At 33.4% G+C, this 20367-nt stretch overlaps 1 protein-coding gene across 1 annotated transcript in view; it reads right to left on the reverse strand.

Moving 5' to 3' along the window:
* The window catches only part of LOC110024234 (probable trans-2-enoyl-CoA reductase, mitochondrial), a 51266-nt gene extending 34761 nt beyond the window's left edge, over positions 1-16505 (reverse strand). Inside the window, exons 1-5 of the mRNA XM_020724083.1 lie at positions 16191-16505; positions 15661-15758; positions 11410-11541; positions 11025-11168; positions 10838-10940 (exon numbers count right to left, since the gene is read on the reverse strand). Coding sequence (XP_020579742.1) covers positions 10838-10940; positions 11025-11168; positions 11410-11541; positions 15661-15758; positions 16191-16348 — 635 coding nt within the window. The 5' untranslated portion in view covers positions 16349-16505. The remainder of the gene's footprint in view (positions 1-10837; positions 10941-11024; positions 11169-11409; positions 11542-15660; positions 15759-16190) is intronic.
* Between the last annotated feature and the right edge of the window lie 3862 nt (positions 16506-20367).

A 20367-nucleotide genomic window follows, 5' to 3' on the forward strand; every position in this document is an offset into this window, starting at 1 on the left:
CCCTCCATGCCATTCATTGCCTCCTCCATCCGAGCAAGGCGTGAATCAAAGCTATGCATGATCTCCTTAGACCTTCCATGTGGCTTGGGTGCAACGGGGTCCCTTTGCTCCTGGCGACCTCGCCCTTGAGATGACTCCACATTAGTGGCTTCCGACTCCATAACGTGCTCCTTGACGCTTTTCGCCATTCCCTCGAACTCAAATCTCTGATACCAACTGTCACGGACTAACTTTCCTCAAGTCACCCGTGCGGCTTTAGCGCTCTTTCTTAGCACTAAATCAGCCTTACCCCTCACAACACTGGACTTATGAGCCCCAAACACTCTTAAGAAGAATAATAGAGAGAAAGGAATAATTAGCACTTGAATACTAGAATGTTTTGATTCAATGCTTGGGTAATTACAAATGAGGGGAGGAGCTCCTATTTATAGCCTCCTCCATGCCTTTGGTCTTTCATCTAGCCAATGTGGGACTATACAATATCCAAGAGAAGCTTCTAGATTACAATATAATATTCTATCTCTTAGACTATTCTTATGTACATAAATAACTCTAGAACATTCTAGGTTATTCTTAGATCCTCTTTAGAGCTTTCCCTCCTTGCTCTCTCCTGTATGTGGTGGAATCTTCTAGAGCTCCTTTGAAGACTCCTCATATTCTGACCTTCTCTAGAATCTTCCATCCAGTGTTTGTCTCGACGATTTCTCGAATGTGGCAGAGCGTGACAATAAGCTCCCTAGATTTTAGGAACGAATCCTAGATGAGAGTCCACCTACTTAATTTTTCAGGGCAGGTTTTTAGATTTTAGGAGCACACCGTAGGTGGGCATTCATCCACTTAATTTTCAAATAAATAATGAAACTAGGCACTTCACCCTGATTCACAAATTGATTAAGACATTAGACATGAGGATGCACCAAGACGTAATTCATACTTAATTAAATCAATAGTGGAATTTCCGTCATGACTTAACTTATAGTGAAACTCAGTGCACCGGGAATATCCAAACTCAAATCCTCCTGGAAATTGAGGAAATTTGTTAATGTCACATATGGATAACCGGACTAGGATAAATCTAGGGTATAGGTGGTGAAGGCGAAGACCACATTGCTTATGTGTGCTTAAACGAGGGATATGAAGTGGGATTATTAGAATAGTATCTCCTTCCTCAAGGATCATCATTAAGAGAGAGGAAAGAATCGATGATGCTATTCGCTGACTCTTGGTGGAATCGTTGCCCCCGATGCTCTTAGGTTGTTAGTAGTTACAACACGATTAGAGTGACTAGCCTGTGGACTACACGACTTCACAAAATATTTACAAAAATCAAACAAAAATCTCTTTTGAATGTTAAAAGAACTCTGCATAAAAAAATATTTAAACAACAGTTTTTGCATGAAAATCAAAGAATTTTTCTGTGAAAATTTATAAAGGTCCATGGCTAATCATTCAAATTGAGGTTAAGAACTGTCCTCCGTAGATTGTCGGGCTGGTAGCTCCAATTTAAGATCGGGAAGCACACAGTCCAGCTCCGAGCCCCCACTTTTACCAATGTCTTACACTCAGTCCTGGTGTTTCATATGTGATTACGGATTTCTTTTACTTGTGATTTCTACGACTCGTTTTCTTACTTTTGTATTGGGTTTTCTCGTTTTATTTATTTTTCTTGCAAGTCTATTTTAATCCGCTGCAAATCATATTGTGCTCACAATACTAATAACACAATGGTAGCAGATGTCATGTACGCTTTTATAAGTTTATTTATGGTATTTTACTTTACTGTATTTTGCTTTTCAAGTATCTGTTATTTATCTGTGACTTACTTATTTTGCACGTAAAACTAAAACTGAAACAAAACAAAACCCAACATTGACACCAAAACTGTAAAATATAAATCACCAATCTCAAACACTTAAACCCTGGAGCTATCGCGGCGACAGAAGGTTCGGAGCTAAATTTGTGGGCAGCACAGCGAGGAATTCGGACCGAGCATTAAGAGGGTCTTCTTTAGCAAACTTTATCCTTAGTCAAAATAACAAACAATAGGACTTCGAGGTAGCCCGCCCAACGCGACGTAAATCCTCACACTCTCTTAGGTTCATGTACAATCATGTTGTGCAACGCAAGTCCTAACTCGTCTTACGTTCTGAGGTTGTCATCCAGAACAACGTAAAACCTCTTATCTCTGTGGGTCATTTGCATAACCAGTTATTATGCAAATGTAAGTCTCAAATAATAAAATTAACGGGATTCAACATTCAAATAATGTTTTCTTCAAAACACAACCACACAGTAGGATAGTCTAGGAAGTCACTGAGGTTTCTCCTCATGATCTATGACATCCCCTACCTGTTTCTTCCTTTGGACTCCTGAAATAACTGTTCATATTTGAGTCACTCTCATTTGCTTTTTCACGTCCTACCGTAAAAGCCTAAACTTTGAAATCTTGAAGACTAGTACCTCTGATTATTATCGAGAGTTTTCTCAAGTGACCCCAGTCATTTGAGATGTAATTAACTATAGCGGTTTGCCTCTATAGAAAACTTGGAAACCAGTTAAAATAAACTCTATATAATCTTTGTATTAGATATGGGAACTTATCGGTCGCACATAAAAAGTTCGCAGACCAAACGGATGTCACAAATCTCTTAGTTTGCAGGATTGGGTCTATCACCGAAGTCTACACTTATCTTTCGGGAAGGTGTAGTATTTGCGGTATCGGACACAATTATGCAAACTATTGGACGAATGAGATCCATTTGGTCTCTTTTTTTTCGAAAATTAAAACATACTACTTTCAAAGCCCAAACTATATATATCTCTTTTATTAAATTAAATCTCAAAAATTATTTTTATTTTCATATTTTCAAATCTATCAAAAAATTGACCGACAAAATAGAATAAAATGAAATAGAAAAGTAAATAAAAGTGAATCAAAGCAAGAAATTTACATATTAATATTCTAATATTTTAATACTCCCTATCAAGTTGAAGCATAAATGTTAGTCATATTCAACTTGAATTTGAAATCATCAAACAGTGGCCGAGAAAGGTTCTTTATGAGAATATGTGTCAGTTAGCCACTAGATGACACAGACGGTACACAAATTTCCCCGGACTCAAGTTTTCCTTAATAAAGTGACGGTTAATCTCAACATGCTTAGTGCGATAATGCTGGACCGGATTGTGAGAAATGCTAACGGCAACTGTGCACCCAAAAACTTAGGGATCTAAAGTGGAGAACACCCAATTGTTAGGAAAGTATGATCTCAAGATGGATAAAGAGGTACGAAAGTTGTGATTTTTTAGGAAATACCATTGATGAGATAAGTGGAGGTAAGAATGACATCATTCCAGAAACGTTTTGGGGCATTAGAGTGAAACATATTGGAGAAAGTAACGTGAAAGAGATGTTGGTTTTTTTCTCTTGGCTACCCCATTTTGTTGAGTGTTAAGACGAGTTATGATGCTCACCAAAAATCCTCCTAATATAGAGTTGAGAAATTCACGACTATTGTCAGTCCGAATGACTTAAATAGAAGTTTTGCATTGGGTCAAAATAAAGATATGAAAGTTTTTAAAAATGACAGCAGCTTCAAATTTATCTTTTTAAAATATAGACTCATGTCATCCGAGTGTGATCATCAATCAAAGTAAAGAATCAACGTTTATCAATTTAGCTAGGTGTGTGATAGAGTCCTCATAAGTCACTGTGAATAAGAGAGAAAGGAGCGGAAGGTGTTTAATTGTGGAGTGCATAAGGAACACAATGATGTTTAGCTAACTGACAGGTTTCACATTTGAAATTAGAAGGATTTTTAATGATAAACATTAACGGATACAATTGTTTTAGATATTGAAAACTGGGATAACCCAAACGACAGTATAACATCCCAAACAACAGTATAACAACATAATAGAGCATTCAATAGACTAAAATAAATTGTAATTAATGGGTGGAGTGTTATCGTTCCAATCATCCTCCCCGAACAACGATCCTGAAAGACACAGACATCAGAAGAAAAATGAACATTATAATCAATGTCATATGTCAGCTTACTGACAAATAAAAGATTATACTTCAGCAGAGGTACATGTAACACAGATTTCAGAGTTAGATATGTTAAAACAACAGACTATTTACCCGCAATGAAACTTTAGAGCCATCAGCAATTTTAATAGTCTCATTCCCTGAGCAACGATAGTATGTCGAGAAGGCTTGAGAGCTTTCAGTCATGTGGTCCGTGTCACTTGAATCAAAGATGCATGGACTAGAAAAGTTGAAAGAATAGAGTGTCATAGGATTGATACCTTGATGAATGTGGGAGGTCAACGGACCGAAAGAGAGCGGACTGGATCCAAGTAGTTTGATTAAGAGTTAGACTTGAATTTTCAGAAAATTGAAGGATTTTGAATTGCTTTGGGTAGAGATCGGTTGTGTTGTGTTGGATTCAGAAGTTGCAGTGAGACCCGTGGAATCGGAAGATTTGGTCGACGGTTCAGATGTCGTTTCCTGTGGAGCTCCCAACATTTATCACGAGTGAGGTTGGGTTTATGACAGTAATCATAAGTGGGGTGAACATCCTAGGTTGAGCACTAATGAAGAAGCCCTTGACCTCCTTCTTGGAGCGTTCGTCAATGTACTTCTGGTAATAGGCAACAAGAGCCATTAAACTTGATCAAGCCCTTTCTGGCCTTGCAATAAGTAACGACGACTGTTGTTTTCTTGTATCTGAAGTATTGGACAGAATTTTTTGCAATGTTCATCACCATCGCTACCACCGAAAAGTATTGATGAAGCGATAGAGGAAGGTCTAGCGGCTGGAAAGAGTTTTGGATACACCAGTCGAGGAGATCAGGCCGGCTGGATATAAAAACAAGCCGACAGAAGGATATCCAACGGCTGAAAATGACAGCCAATAGCCGGCAATTGGAGGGATGAGATCAACGGGGTCTGCAGGGAAGCCGGTCGAAAGGACTGTCAGAAGAACCTGCAAATTTCTGAGATCAAAGCCTTGCAAAAGGTTGGAAGATCAAAACACTTGATGCTTGCAGGTTCATGTGAATTGCAAAAGGCTGGAAGCTCAAAAATTTGACGCCTGCAAGTTCATGCTATGGAAAATCTGCAGCCACTGTTTGACACCTAAAGGTCTAATCAGCTGCTGAGAGATTAAGGGTGTGTTTGGCGCAGCTTATCGCCACGTGTGGCGTTTTGAAAACGCAGATCGGGGGTTTGGTTCGGGCATTTGGAGGGCGGGCTGAAAACGTGAAATTAATTTTCTTAAGAGAAGCAGGACGCGGGATTGACCTCACGTCCCGCTTTCCATAACTGTGTTTCTGGTAAAGATTCCTCGCGTGCCCTTCTCCCCCACACGATCCGGCTTGCCCTAGTTGCTTCTCCATCGGTCCTCTCCCTCGGTTCTTCATCCCGTTCCTCTGGTATATGTTTTTTTTATTGTGATTTTTCCTTTCGTTGAACTGGTTTGCCCTCTGCTGCTTTGGATTTGTGGGAAATTGGTTTCATTCCATATCATTTGTGATTTTAGGGTTGTGTGCTTGAAGCGTTTTTGGTATAAATGAGGTGCGGCTTCCATAGACCTTTGGGCCCTGATCTGTGCCCTGTTAGGTTTTGGTTATTTTGTGGGAATTATTTGAAGCCCTGTTAAGTTAATGTCATTTATCTTTGGGCCTTGATCTGTGCAAAATTTTGCTTTCATTGCAGTGGATTGTCCTCTGCGGCTTGGGATTTTTTGGGAATTTGGTTTTTTGATTCAGCTTCCATACCATCTGTGGTTTTGTATAGTTGATGTTTGGGTGTTATTGATGAACATGCAGTATATGCAACAAATGTAGAAAAATTTCCAAGGCTTTCTCCTTAGAGATGTTGCAACCTTTAGCAATAGTTTGTTTTTTCCTCACACTATGTTCTCACTTGCATTCCTATCTGCTAAGCCGCAAGAATTTGACCTTTTTACATGTTAGTGGAGAATGGAATGATGTTTTGCCTTCCTCTAGGATATCTAAAGGTTTGAAATATGTCAAAGATGTTTTGCTTTCTTGTTTATGCGAGTTGTGATAAACTTGAAAAAATGGTACTCCCGAATCAATTTATTTTGCTTAGTTTTGGTATTAGTGATCCATGGTTGGTTGGAGCAGAGTCTAACATGATTAACCATGCTGGTGAAAGGAACGGAGGGAAGCCTCCTAATATGAAATTGGTTTTGGGTATACAAACATTTTTATGAGAATTTATTCTTCTTCCCCTCTTGTGGAAGGTTTTGGGTATACAAAAATTATTGTGGAGCTTGTTTATACAAAGAATCTTACAAGTCTCCTTTCTTTTGCTTTTTTTTTTTTTTTTTTTTTTTTTGTTCTAGCAAGATTAATGCCATGAGAAAGTGGCTTTCTTCAATGGTTAATTCATTTTGGATTTTGGTCATAACAAATTAAAATCCAATAGTTGGTTCATTCGGTATGGATTATGGTTCATTCGATTTAGATTTTCATCAATGCTTGAAGATTGTGATCAAGGAAAGCATACAGCTTCTCTATTATTTGCTTTTTTTTTTTTTATGAGTAACATTGCTTGTTCATGAAGTTTCAAGTATTATCGGTTTTCTTTCATATAAAACTCATACAATTCATTGTCATTTTATATTATTATATCTTAACATATTTCGCTGTACTTTTGTAATCTTTAATTAGTTCCAATATGTTGAAGTTTAAAGAATGGGGGTCCGTCAGCAATGTGGGATAAGAAAGTTACAAATATTTTTTCGATCTTCACATTAAAGAGATTGAGGCTGGTAATAGACCTACCACATACTTTAACAAGGAGGGATGACAAAACATTTTGAAGATGTTCAAGGAATTGACAGAAAGGAAGTATGATATGCTAAAATTCAAGAACAAGTGGGATCAATTGAAGAAGGACTTGAAGTTATGGAATGAGTTGAAAAGGAGTTCCACTGGGTTGGGTTGGAATCCCATTAAGCACACCATTGATGCTTCAGATACATTCTCTTTTTAATAATTGCAGGACGATGAGCTTCAGGTATTCAGGGAAGTCTGGACAAGTGATGTGTCGCTGCGGAATGTCGTCCTTGCTACTCACTTCACGCCGGCAACATAGCTGCGGGCGGCAGTTTTATAGGTGTTCATGATAGAAACACGTATCGGACGACTGCGACTTCTTTAAGTGGACAGACAAACCTTCAGATTCTACGTTATTCCAATCGTACAATGTTGCACGGGGTTCGACGGTGTCACAATCAGAAACCATTGCTCGTGGTTCGAGCGTTTCCCAACCGCCTAATGTTGCTCGGGGTTCGATCGTGCACCAACCGAGTAACGGTTCTCATGAGATGTTACTTTTGCATGTTAAATTGAATGTTATAATCTTATTACTAATTGTAGTTTCAATATGTATTTTGATTTTAACAATATGTATTTTGATTTATTTTAGATGAAGTCAGCATCAAAATTCTGTACTATTATGAAATTACAAATTTGTCATGCAACAAATCTATATATATATATATGTGTGTGTGTGTGTGTGTGTGTGTGTGTGTTTGTAATTTGTGCTAATTGTGTAATAAAATAAGGGTTATAAGAAGTTCTTCACTTCGGTTTCTTCAGCTCCTGCATATTTTCTTCTGTTTGAGTTTATTTTCTTCTTATTCTCTCTGTGGAAAGACTTCTTTGTTTCACGTACATTTTAATGTTCTTATAATATTAAAAAAAATATATCACACGACAAAATATTACTACTAACGTTTTTAAAATATACATATTTTCAAATATAGGTAAATTTATATTAATATAAAAATTCAATTTTATTTGTTAGATAGAACACAATAGAAGAAAAGGATTCATGTAGCTTATATAATTAAATTAATTTATTTTAAATTAGAATAAAATGTAAATTATTGATTACAATTTATGTTACACATAATTTAAAAATAATTTTTTGAAAATTAAAATTTATAATGTTATAATGATCCTTTGTCTACAAAAAACTGCAAACCAGTTGTTTTCCAAACGCACAAACCAAACAGCTAAACAGCTAAACAGCTTCTCCAGAACAAGGGCAAAATGGTCATTTATATAGAATCAATTGTTTTTAAACGCATAAATCAAACAGTCAGTCAGCTTATCCGGACCAGCTGTTGATCAACAATTTATCAAAATAAGTTGTTTATCTGGATAAGCTGGATAAGCTGAAGCGGCCCCAAACATACCCTAAAGGAAAATCTGCAACCGCTGGAAGGACCTGCAGGTGGTCGACAACTATGGTAGAGTCTCTAGGGTTAAAACCATGGCTCTGATACAATGTCAGAATAGAACTCAAGGTAAATCTTATTGATGCAAAGAGGAGTACGAATATTCATTACAGGATCTACTAGTAAGAAAACAAATAAAAACAGAATAACGGGAAAGGGAAAGTGAATAAAAGCAAATCAAAGCAAGAAATATGCATATTAATATTTTAATATTCTTATACGCGTGCGCACACCACCATTTATTTCTATGCATGCTTGGTCGTTATTATATATATAATCTGATTCAACCTTGATTTCGGCCGATTTTAGGGGCTTGTTTTGAGCTAAAAGAACAAAAAATTTTCTAATGTTTGTCCCCACATAGTAGATGGCATAAGGATTAAGCACCGCAACCTCTCCATCAACATATATTAAAACCCCTAAACACATAACGATGAAGCCCCACAAATTACACATTATGATGACACCTTAGGAGGAAGGTGCTTACCATTCAAAAGGTGAAAAATAAGTCAGTCGAATGAAAAAAATTAGCATATGAAACAAAGTTCTAGAAAACATTAAAGGTCAACTGGAGCTTCAAGAATTGGCGACATAAGAGGAATTCAAAAACTCCAAGAGAGAAAATATGAGGCCCCTAAATTTGAAAATCCAAAAATGGTAGATGAAAAGTTCGAGAGCACTAAAATGGAGAATCAAAGAACACCAAAGCAATGAATCTAAAATCACCAAGGCGAATAATCCGATAACCCTATGGAGGTCAATTGGAGAATTTTAAGCTCTAGGCATCTCTAAAGTTTTTTAAATTTCGAGCAATAAAAAATGAGAATTGGGCCTACATAGATAATTTGAAAAGGGCATTTTGTTCTTAATCCTAAATTATACCAAAATTTTCATTATCTTATCCATAAATGTGCCAAATTGCACCTTCCCTGATTAGCAAATGATACGAAAATAAAAACCACCGGACTGACTCAATCAACCAAGACAGACTATGGTTGAGCAAAGCGCCCATGACAGTGGTTTGACAGTAGTATGGCGAAAACATCCACAAGAAAAATCTTCTATCAATGAACAAAATATAACAGTCTAAAGCTCTCAACAATGCAAATTTAATGTAGTTAACATATTAAAATTCTAGTCAAACGTGTTGTTACAAATAGCTAATGGCTTTGCAGAAGCGGAAATAAGTTTAAAGTTTAGGAATCAAATCTAGCCATTAAAAATGGCAATCATATGCTACCACTTTTTCTTGAAATGTTCAACTCCTCGAGACTCAAGAACAATCTGTCATCATTGATGCTTTGTGAATTAGAGGACTATAGAAACCCTACGAAGTCTAGAATGTCCAAATTAAAGTGACTTGGTTACACAAAATAGGCTAGATTTCAGGCAAATCCATCACTATTGTCATGCATCTCGTGGTTTCGATCATTGAAATATAAGTTTGCAAAATTCATAGTTTTATTGGTACATAGCTAAGTGAAGGAAGGGCGTGAAATCGGAGAAATGACAATGAGATTGTGTTTGTTTAGTCCAACTAAAATTTAGAGATCAGAAACACGATTTTGCTTTGAATTTGATATGATATTTAGACTTTGATGGACTCATTTGGTGGGTTGATGACATGCATATGAGATGTTTCATTGAATTTTAAATGTCGACACAGTCAAAGGGTCTAAACCATAAAATATGACCAATGTTAATGACTTGTTAAAGATATGGGTTCAAACAGTAGGGCAAGATCTAACTCAACTTCATCCTGATTTCTATCATATTTAAAACAGCGTCTTGTACTTTCTCATGTGTGAATGCACTCACTGTTCCTATACTATAAAAGTGTTTCTCTCTCATCAAAAAAACTCATAGTTTTATAAAAATAAAGTTCATGTTTTCCACAGTGCAATAAATGATGCCAAGTTTGCTTTTCCGATAATTGCCATAAGGGGGTGAGGTCGGGTATTCAGTCTAGTTCTTTCTCTTCTTTTATAATTTACATTATTAATTGGCCACGTGTCTTTTGCTTTGGATATCCACCAGTAAGATAAATGTGAATTTCAAAGAAACAGCTCGGTCATTGAGATATACGGAAAGGATGAACTTAGCTCTTATTGTGTCATTTCATTGATAAGCTACTTTCATTACCATTCCCCATTGATTTCTCATGAATTATTCAGTCCTCTGAAGAATTTATAATTTTTACATGCTATTTAGTTAGATCTGACAACGTTCCCATGAATATCACTCACACGGCAATTTATGACTCGATTTGCATCATTTAATTAGCTCGATTAAATATTCAAGCAAACCAAAAAATAAAATAAAATAAAATAAAATAAAATAAATAAATAGGGCTATTAATATTTAAACTATGCACTTCTTCAATTTGAAATATTGCAGGAATTTCCACCTATCAATCATATTTGTTATGAATTTTGATTTCTGTGCAGAAAATAACAAATAACAGTAAAGGAAATTAATTATAAGAAAAATGGCCTGACATACTAATCTTATGAAATAACTGTTAAGAAAAGGACTAACAAGAATTTTTCTCTGACCGGTCTCTAATTATATTTATACTGCTGACACCCTTAATTTTTGCAAGCTGAATAATGCACTGTCCCACAATGCTAGTTGCGCCATTTTGCACAATAGAATCACCTAAGTAGAATTCAAATAAACTAGTAAGCACTAGCAGATCAATAGAGCCCAAAGATTGATGAATTCAGCATTGCAATTAAATACCATAAGTTAGTTCAGAAAAGTTCTCCAGCATACACAAAGCCGTCAGCGGATTTACAGTAATTGTAGCAGCATACTCCATAGGGATGTCCTTGCTAACTTTGTGCCAGGCACTCTCTTCTTTGACAATGTATGTCTGCCATGTCCCTAAGTAGCATATACTTTGTTACAGTCAAGAAATAAAAGAAAGATTTATATACCGTAAGAGCATCAAAGCTTAAGTCTAAAAATCTAAACTTCTAATCATACATTTAATTTAAATAGATATATAAATTTAAACAAAATGAAAAACGCAGCAGAAAAAAACAATCTAGAAACTCATAATAGAAGAGAAATAGATTCACTTTCATTTCGTTTCATTCCGAAAAACAATGAATACAGAAGGTACCAAATGATGGAGGTGATGGTATCACCCAGTCACCAACTGCAAGGTTACTCACTGCGGAGCCCAGTGAATGCACTTCCCCAACTCCCTCATATCCTGCAACTGCTGGTACCTCAGGACGAACAGGATAAACTCCTGTAACAGGAAAATACATAACTGAAATACGAAAGCTGATAATATTAAAGAGAAGAGACTTAAATTTGATTATTCAACTAGATCATTGAAAGAAAGGATTCATATTAAATGCAGCTTTATATAGAAATCTTGCCTTATCGAAATTATTTGATGCTGGCAAGATGAATCCTATTACAATTCAGTCTTCTTAAGTGCTAGATAAAACATATATTATTCTATACAAGTTTTTTGCACAATTTGTAAACACATTAATCATTAGCCGTATCTTCCATCATAGTTTCCACATAATTTTATATATCTATCATACAGGCAATCCATCTAAGTCTAATTTTCCCATTACAATTCAAGAGCAACACTCTCAACATTACTTTAATAAAATCGTATAATACTCCATTAATAGTTTTATAATAGCGGGGGATTTACAAACATAGCACTTAGAAGTTTATTCATTTACATATCAAGTGCCCTGCCCAAACGTTTATATTTACATATATAACACCTAAAACTTAATTAAACATAGAAAAGTACTTTGCCAATGAAGTGCCATGAAATCACAAAATCAATTCTCCCTTAGGTGATGGTGGAATATCACCATCCTATCTTGCAGTCCTGCCCCCTCTGGTGACTTGTCACCTTTCGTAAAAATCGTGAGTGTACTACTCTCATGGACCCGTTGATAATATCTTCTTCGAAACTTTCGGCCCCTCTTTTTTTTTTTTTTTCTTTTATCATTTGAGAGAAAAGAGGTTTCCATTCCTTCTCTTATGGGCTCGTCTTTCTTAACAAAAGAGCCAAAGGAAATTTTGGTAGAGGAATCGAACATGAATGGGAAGACCATCATGCTGTGACAACTTAAGATTGAAGGGCCAAGAACTCCTGAGGAATAGATAATTTTGGCCTCCTATATCTAAAATACTGGCCCTAAAAACTAGAGACATGTTCTGCAGTGAAGTATATTTTTTCTTCGATTTATTTGAGAAAACGACATTAGAATATTCCATCAATTTCATTTTTTTAAGTTAAAATTGCTCATCTTTTCATTCTTAATCCGCCAATATAAGCTGTCGCAAACTTACCGTGCTCTCCATAGTACACCATGCATCGGCCCACGAGCTTGTCGTGGATTAATCTCATAGTCTTCACTACCCGTCATAGTCATCATGTGAGCCTGCCCTTTGGTTGTCTGATGCTTTTTCGTACTTCACAGTGAATGGTTAATGGAATGCTATTTTTTATTTATGGTTGGATTTTGAGTGTTATTTATTTAAATATAATGATTTGGATGGGCATCATCCACACAAAAACTTTTCAAGGAGTAAGAATTTTTATCAGAGATGGGCATCATCACCAAGAATGATTTATGTGAGTCAACACTTAATGACATGATTTTTTTTATTTTTTATTTTTTTGTTTAATAACATTATTGTATGGGAAACATAATTATAAAGAATAATGGAGACCAAAAAAATTGTAATGAATTTTTTTTAAGATGACATTGAAGAAATTAAGCATCTTATCGTCATATAAGAGATCAAGTAAGTTAGGGGGGCTGACAAATTAAAAGATGCTAAATTTTAAAGTATATTTATTTGAATTTAGTGGATTTTTGTATCATTTTTTATTAATGATGGGTTAGATCACCAAGAATGATTTATGGAGAGTCGGTGCTTACTAATATTGTTGTATATGGGATAGAATCACTAACAATGATGGAGATTGAACAATTACAAGATTTTCTCTTTTTAAAATGGGAAAAAAATAAAAAAATTAGCCCTCTTATAACTACATAAGAAATAAATTTAGGGCCGAAAAAAACAAACTTAAAAAGAAAGATTAATTTTGTGGTGCATTTCTTTAAATCAAGTTAGTAGATATTTTAATAAAATCCCTCAAAATCTAAAAGAATTTATTATACAAAGCACTACTTTTAAAGCCAGATACATAAAAAGAAGTGAATTCTCTAAGGAGTAGAGAAATAAGAAATTAACGTGAATGAAAAAATATTACTCCCACTGAAACCAATATTCGATAAAATCAATGAGTTAATGATCTATAAAAAATAGAAAGAAAAAAATTATTTATTTTGTGCATAAGAAAAAAAAATGGCAGTCATATTCTACTATAGTATCCAATGTCCCAACCAAAAATTTTTAAAGAGTAAAATTTCTTATCGAGGATGGGCTTGATCACCAAGAATGATTTGTGTAAACTTAATGCTTAATAATATTCTTGAATATTGGGATATTGGAGGATGAAAAATGGCAAGGATTTTTTCTAACGGTCACATAAGATACCAAAATAATTTAGGGCCAACAAACCAAAAAGATATTAGATTTTATAGTGCATTTAGTAAAATTTTTTAAATTAATTCACATCAGGGATGAGTTGGATTGTAAAGCATGATTTATGGAGGGAGTTGGTGCTTAATAATGGTGTCGTGTGTGGGATATAATCACAAAGAAAGAAGGAAGCTGAACAATTGCAATATTTTGATTTTCTGGGATGGGAGGGAATAAAAATTCCACTTGTGTGTGAAATTTAATTTTAGTCAACCCAGCAATTAAAATTAAAAAAGAAAAAAAAGTTTACATTTCTTTAAATCAAGTTAGTAGGTTTTTGGATAGAAACCATCTACACTTACAAATAAGGAAACAATCATCTTAAAGAACATGATATAATGAAAAGAGAAAGATAAAATTGTTTTTGAGTCGGCCGGTATCTAGTTACAAGTTGATTCAAAAAAATGGTATCCTAACGACACACATAAAATACAATTCCCAAAACTATAGAAAAGCAACTATCTTTATAAAAAAAAAGGTGATCAAAAAATTAAAGAGGGGCTTCTCTTCTTTTCTAGCAACTTAATCATGATACAAGGTTAAATTTTCATAAGCAGTTTTGAACAAAAGCAATAAAAGGGCTCCTCCTTTCAACTATGACTCTCCGACTCAAGTTATTATTTTTCTATCTAACATTTCTTGGATTAGTTTCCTTACCTTATCATAGACTACCCTTCCTCTAATGGATGTTTCTTCAAATTTAATATTAAAATGAAATGAAAAAATATAGAGAGCAAAGTATTGAGCGAAGTGAATGAGGTTAACTCAAAAGCAAGAATTCAGTGTCCTCTATTTCTATATCAAAAAAAGGATCCAATAAGACATATAGTTTGAAAGAAAACTTCCATTCATCTTGATCATTTTATTGTTAGACATCCAAATTGGGATAGAAAAAGACAATAAAAAAGCATGTTCCACTCATAAGCAATTTATAGGAGACTTGGTTTACATAACTATGGTGAAAATGGAACTAGAGAAAATGAAATGGTTGAATAATTGAAAAAAAAAATTGCATTATTCAGAAAACTCATAGTAAATGTCAAAATTATACATTGAATAAGTTATAGACAAAAATACTTATTCATTAGGCAATGCTTGACATTAGGTGATGGAGAGATCCATGTGCATAGCCAACTTTCCTTCCCAACATGTGTTTCAAAGTATAGAAGTGCCAATAGTTGAGCAAAAAAAAAAAGAAATAATCAAACATAATCCATATATATGTATATAGCCATAACTATGTGAAAACATTCCATTCATTAAATAAAAGTCATTTAAGAATATTACCACCAGATTAGAACAACAAAGCAAACTATTTAATCATACTGGCAAAGAAATATTTAAGCATCAACAGTATAAAAAAACATTTTACCACAATGAATGACATTTGTTTGGCTTAGCATCAAGCTGAGCAGATTCCTCTAAACTTGTGCACTAAAGAAAAACCATATGCATATTTTCTTTAGGGTGACTTATTTTTCTATGCTTTTGTTGTTAAAATTTATTTTCCTGATAGCAGCTTATATTATATTTTCTCAAAAAATAGCTTTTTCAAAGTAAACTTTTCCAAATGGACATTAATTTTTGTTGACTGCTTTTTCTATCATAAAAAGAGTAAGGAAAGTAATCTTCGATGAAGGGAGGAAGTAATGAAATAAAGTTAAAGGCAAAAAATCATGCCACAAATTAAGAAAAATAGGCCAACATTTCACAAAAACATACAATAGAATATGCATAGGCAGAAATTTTTTCTTACAGACAAAGAATAAAAGCAACAGACCTTCCATCCTATTTATATCTGAGGGATTGATTGGAGACGCCATCATTCTGACACATACATCATTTTCTTTTATTTCCACTGGTGGAAGATCGACCATCCTGATGTTAAAAATACAGAAATTCATCAAATTGGAAGTTTGCTAACCAATTGTAACGCGGTAACATGATAAACAGATGACAAAAAACAAATAAAACAATTTCCGCACACACGAAAACTCTTATTTGTCAGAAAACTCTTTGTAGGAAGCAAAGCTTGTGAAATTTGTGGCTCCCTTCACTTCAGAACTATGATTCGACAGTAACAAGTTCTGATTCTTCGGTAATGGAAAACCTAAACTCCACCTCGCCAAGTATCTTGATGACTTCACGAAAAGAATTCTCGCCATTAACACAAACATTGCACTTTTATGAATAAAAGGAACCTATGGCTACTAAATTTCAAATTTGTAGGTATGAAGGCATTATAAGATTCCCCCTCCAGCAGAATAACAAGCCCACTAGAAATATGGCAAAAGACGTCCGATTTCAAACCTCAAAACCTGGTCGGGCGACCCATGTTGCTCGTAGACTAAAGCCTTGGAAGGAGGGGAAGCAGCGGCGGCGAATGCCCGTATGGTGTTTGATAAATTGCGCGAAAGAGTGCAGGGCGACGGGCAATGCCGCCATGTGCTAAATTTGCTGAGATGCATCTTCCTTGCGATTGACAAGGCAGAGCAAGATCGACGATGAGTCAGAGAAAAAAATGGAGTTTTAGTGTTAGTAGCCTCAGCCAGTGCGAGAACCCAGAGCAGGAGAAAAGTAGGCCTGCGTAGATAAATGGACGCATTATAAACTCGATGTAACCTCCCTAACATATCTGTGACCTGGACTAACAAATAAATTTCAGGCTTTTATTTTTATATTTATGTAGGTTATATGTGGATTATGTGAAAGTTATATAAATATTACAGGAGATATAACGAGAATATAATATCGATATAATTTGAATATAATCTCTATTTTGTACACAGCTGCGGCACACTTCTACGAGGAAAGACGTGAGAAACTGTTATTTGTCCATTTGCGAAACCGAAGATTACTTAGCTTACCGCATGCAACAATTTTTTTAGATTTTAATGAATAAAAAACAAATTTAGAACTAATAAGTTTTCATAGCATTATAACAAAATTGTTTGAATTAAGAAAAAAGCAAAAACTTGGAAATTTAAGCAATAAGAAAAATAAATAAATGCTAAATAATTTAATTCAAATTATTTTTTCTTTCTTTTAAATATATTTTTCTTGATGATTATCCTTCAATTTTAATTGACTGTATTTATATTTTCAAACAAAAAAAAATCTATAATTGTATTAGATGCATAATTATGAAAAGATAGCCCAAAAGAAGTGATCTTCAGTTTATATATAGATATTAAGTTTTCCTATCTCCTCTTAGACAAGTATTTTATTTTTTTTTTCGTTTAGAAAGTTGAATTTGAAGTACAAATAACACCTCATATATTAGTCTTTAAACTTCAAATCTCTTAAACAGGGCCAAAGTTCTCAAACAATTGACCGAAAACTAAAAGCCAAATAGCTTAATTTTAACTATTAAATAATGAAAGAAAATAGCCATGCTAAATGATGGAGCGTTTCCAAAAGGATAAGAGGTTGGTGAGGACTAGAAAATGACTTTGTTAAAGGAGAAATTAGTTTATGAATGTACAATTACTCATTATAAGATTGTCTTTATTTTAAGAGGGATACATAAGCAATCATAGACATAATCATTTCATATAATAACAGAGCATTATCATCCATGAGACCAGGACACACATAACCAAATTAATGAGCTCATTAATCGCCACCATCAATTAACTCTTTGGTAGCCAACACCAAAAAGCATGTATAAGAATTCACCAACTACTTCCTCAAGTGTTCTCATCGATGTTAGCTGATGCAAGTGTGTTAGCATGAATATCTCCTTGAACTCATTAGCAATCGCTACTAATTTTTAGGTTCCCCCACTGAGAGAACAGATAATAATTTTATAAGATTGTTATCATATCAAATATTTTGAGAATCTTACGCATTTGAGATTGTTTAATTTAAACATATATTGGAGAGATGAAATTTTATTTTAATGTTGACACGTCAAATGATCGGTTATTACATATAGACCCAAGCTTTTTTAGTTAAAAAATAAAAGAATTACATCATTGATGTATCTCACTCAATTTTATTTATTTTTTGTTCAGTTATACTCCCAAACAAAATTACCTTTTAATATTAGTGCAACGGTTTAATTGTCTGATTTCATAACGATTTTACAATTTCAATTTGAGATTCATATATTAACTTGTTAATTATATAGTTCTAATTGGGCTTTCAAAAGGGATCACTAGTGGTTATTTTGGCAATCCTTTCTAATTAAGGGCAGAATTGATACATCACTTTGAGATAATAAAGCATTAATGATAAATATAAAATGGCTTCTTATTTGTAAATTGTATTTGAAAGGATATTCCTATTAAATTAAAATGATAAAGATTCACATTCAAGAAATGTGTCCAATATAATAGTTTGTATCCCTTATAATATTCTAAAAGTCAGTCTTATGACTTACACCAAACATAAACTTAAATGTCTATTTATCATTATGAATAAATGTCCAAAATACACTTGAATAAAAACCAATATTGAATACATTTATCTATAATTAATAATGCCTAATAAATAATCCTATATAAAAAAAATAATTCATAACTAGATCATGACATTACATAAATCATTTAAATTTAAGGAATATTTTAAATATTGAAAAAAAAAGATAATTATAGGTCCCTAAAATATATTTTAATAAGTAACACGATTATTATGTCCAAGATATTGACATAAAATACAAATAAATTGATCCAACTTTTTTTGTAATCATGTGCACACTATGAGTTAAGTAAATGATTAAATATTTTTATTTGAGAAAATTCATCAAAAAAATGCATTGTTTATTAAAAACAAATGTGCAATGGGAAATAAGATAGATCCTCATGTGTAATGGTCATAAATATTGTTGTTGTGCAATGCAATCGTGGTTGGAGAGGAATTTATATCATATCAAGGTGAAACTCTCGAACAATGTGACATAAAGATTATTATGGCACGAGTCCTATTCTATTGTAGTGGTAAAGCTTGAGATTTATTACAGTTTAGGCATTTTCATGATTTTGGTCTTGTTAGCATATATCTTGCTGCAACAATGATCTTGTGAGGAAAGGGCTCACGAGACTTCCCAGAAAAAAAGTGCCAACCTTTCAATTAAATATATAAAATCTATTTAAAAAATGATTAATCATTGGATATATAAACTTCTACAAAGATTTACTTTTTCTTATTTGAAAGATTATTAGTATTTATCAAAATAAGATAAAGGAGATTAAACTCTTTTATGATCAAATTATAATTGAATTATATCATTTATTGGCTAATGTTAGCACTTATTCAAACTTTAGTTAACTTATATAGTCGGTAGAGAAATGCTAATTAATATGTTTCAATAATAATGTTTCTAACTGATGACCAGATATATTATAATTTGAATATAATATAAGCATATTAATGATGATCGATTAAATACTTGAAGGTCATATTAGTGAAAATATACATTAATTACCTCTTGATTAGGGTTACCGAAATAACAATTAAGTTCCGCTAAGTTTTAAGCATCAATTTTTACTTAATATCTAAAATACAAATAAAATGATAGATCAATTATGGTGATTGTGTTGAGTTATGGAAGTCTCAAACAATGATTGCATTATTACATATAAATGAAGACATATTTGTGTTTGTCAACAAATCCCTCACAATTAGATGAACCTTGAGGCACCTTAAAAGTTCCTTTAGTGTTAGGTAAATTTGTTTTTACCACATGAATCCCTTATGTGACCACATGCTAACATTATATATTAGGAACCAGTTTGTTTCCAATTGGCTCTATCTAATCTATAGATCTCAAATTGGTACACAAGGAAAAGATGTGTGTTAGATTTGATTGGTTTAGGTATCAATGAGCTCAACTTTAATATATGTAGATGTTGTTTGTGTAGGTTGCATGTCGATCATAGCTTCCTTAGTATACAATTTTGTTAATCTAACATATTCAAGCATTTGCTAGGTAACTTTATGTCATTATGAGATGCATGCTTCATATTGACATATATATTATATTGGATAAGAATTCGAGATAGAACCCTTTTCACAATCACTTTCTTGATAATAATATGCATGGATCTCTCCTTCAAGCTATGAGCAAAATGGCCTATTGAAAAATTTAGCTAATCAATACATATTATTACCACTTAAAAATACTTTTTTATGACTTTATTGGTGCACAAAAAATAAATAAATATTATTTCTAGAATATAAAAAATAAAGATTATTTCATAAGAGAAATTAACTCTAACTAGAAGCTAAATTTAAATAAAACATCTTAACTAGCTATATATATATACTGACTTTTTTATTATTGATTGAAAAGGGTGATTCAAGCTCTTAAAAAATGTTCAAATAAAATTGTCATTATTGAGTTAAATCTCTCCATGCATTTAAAGACTATCCAATGACATAAAATAAATTATCAAATGAAATGGGGATGATTGCTCAATTATATGAGCAGTGGATGTCCAATAATTATATTATTGAAATAATATCTTAGGATAACAAAATTTCA

Source organism: Phalaenopsis equestris, unplaced genomic scaffold (assembly GCF_001263595.1).
Source record: "Phalaenopsis equestris unplaced genomic scaffold, ASM126359v1 Scaffold000251, whole genome shotgun sequence".
NCBI lineage: Eukaryota > Viridiplantae > Streptophyta > Magnoliopsida > Asparagales > Orchidaceae > Phalaenopsis > Phalaenopsis equestris.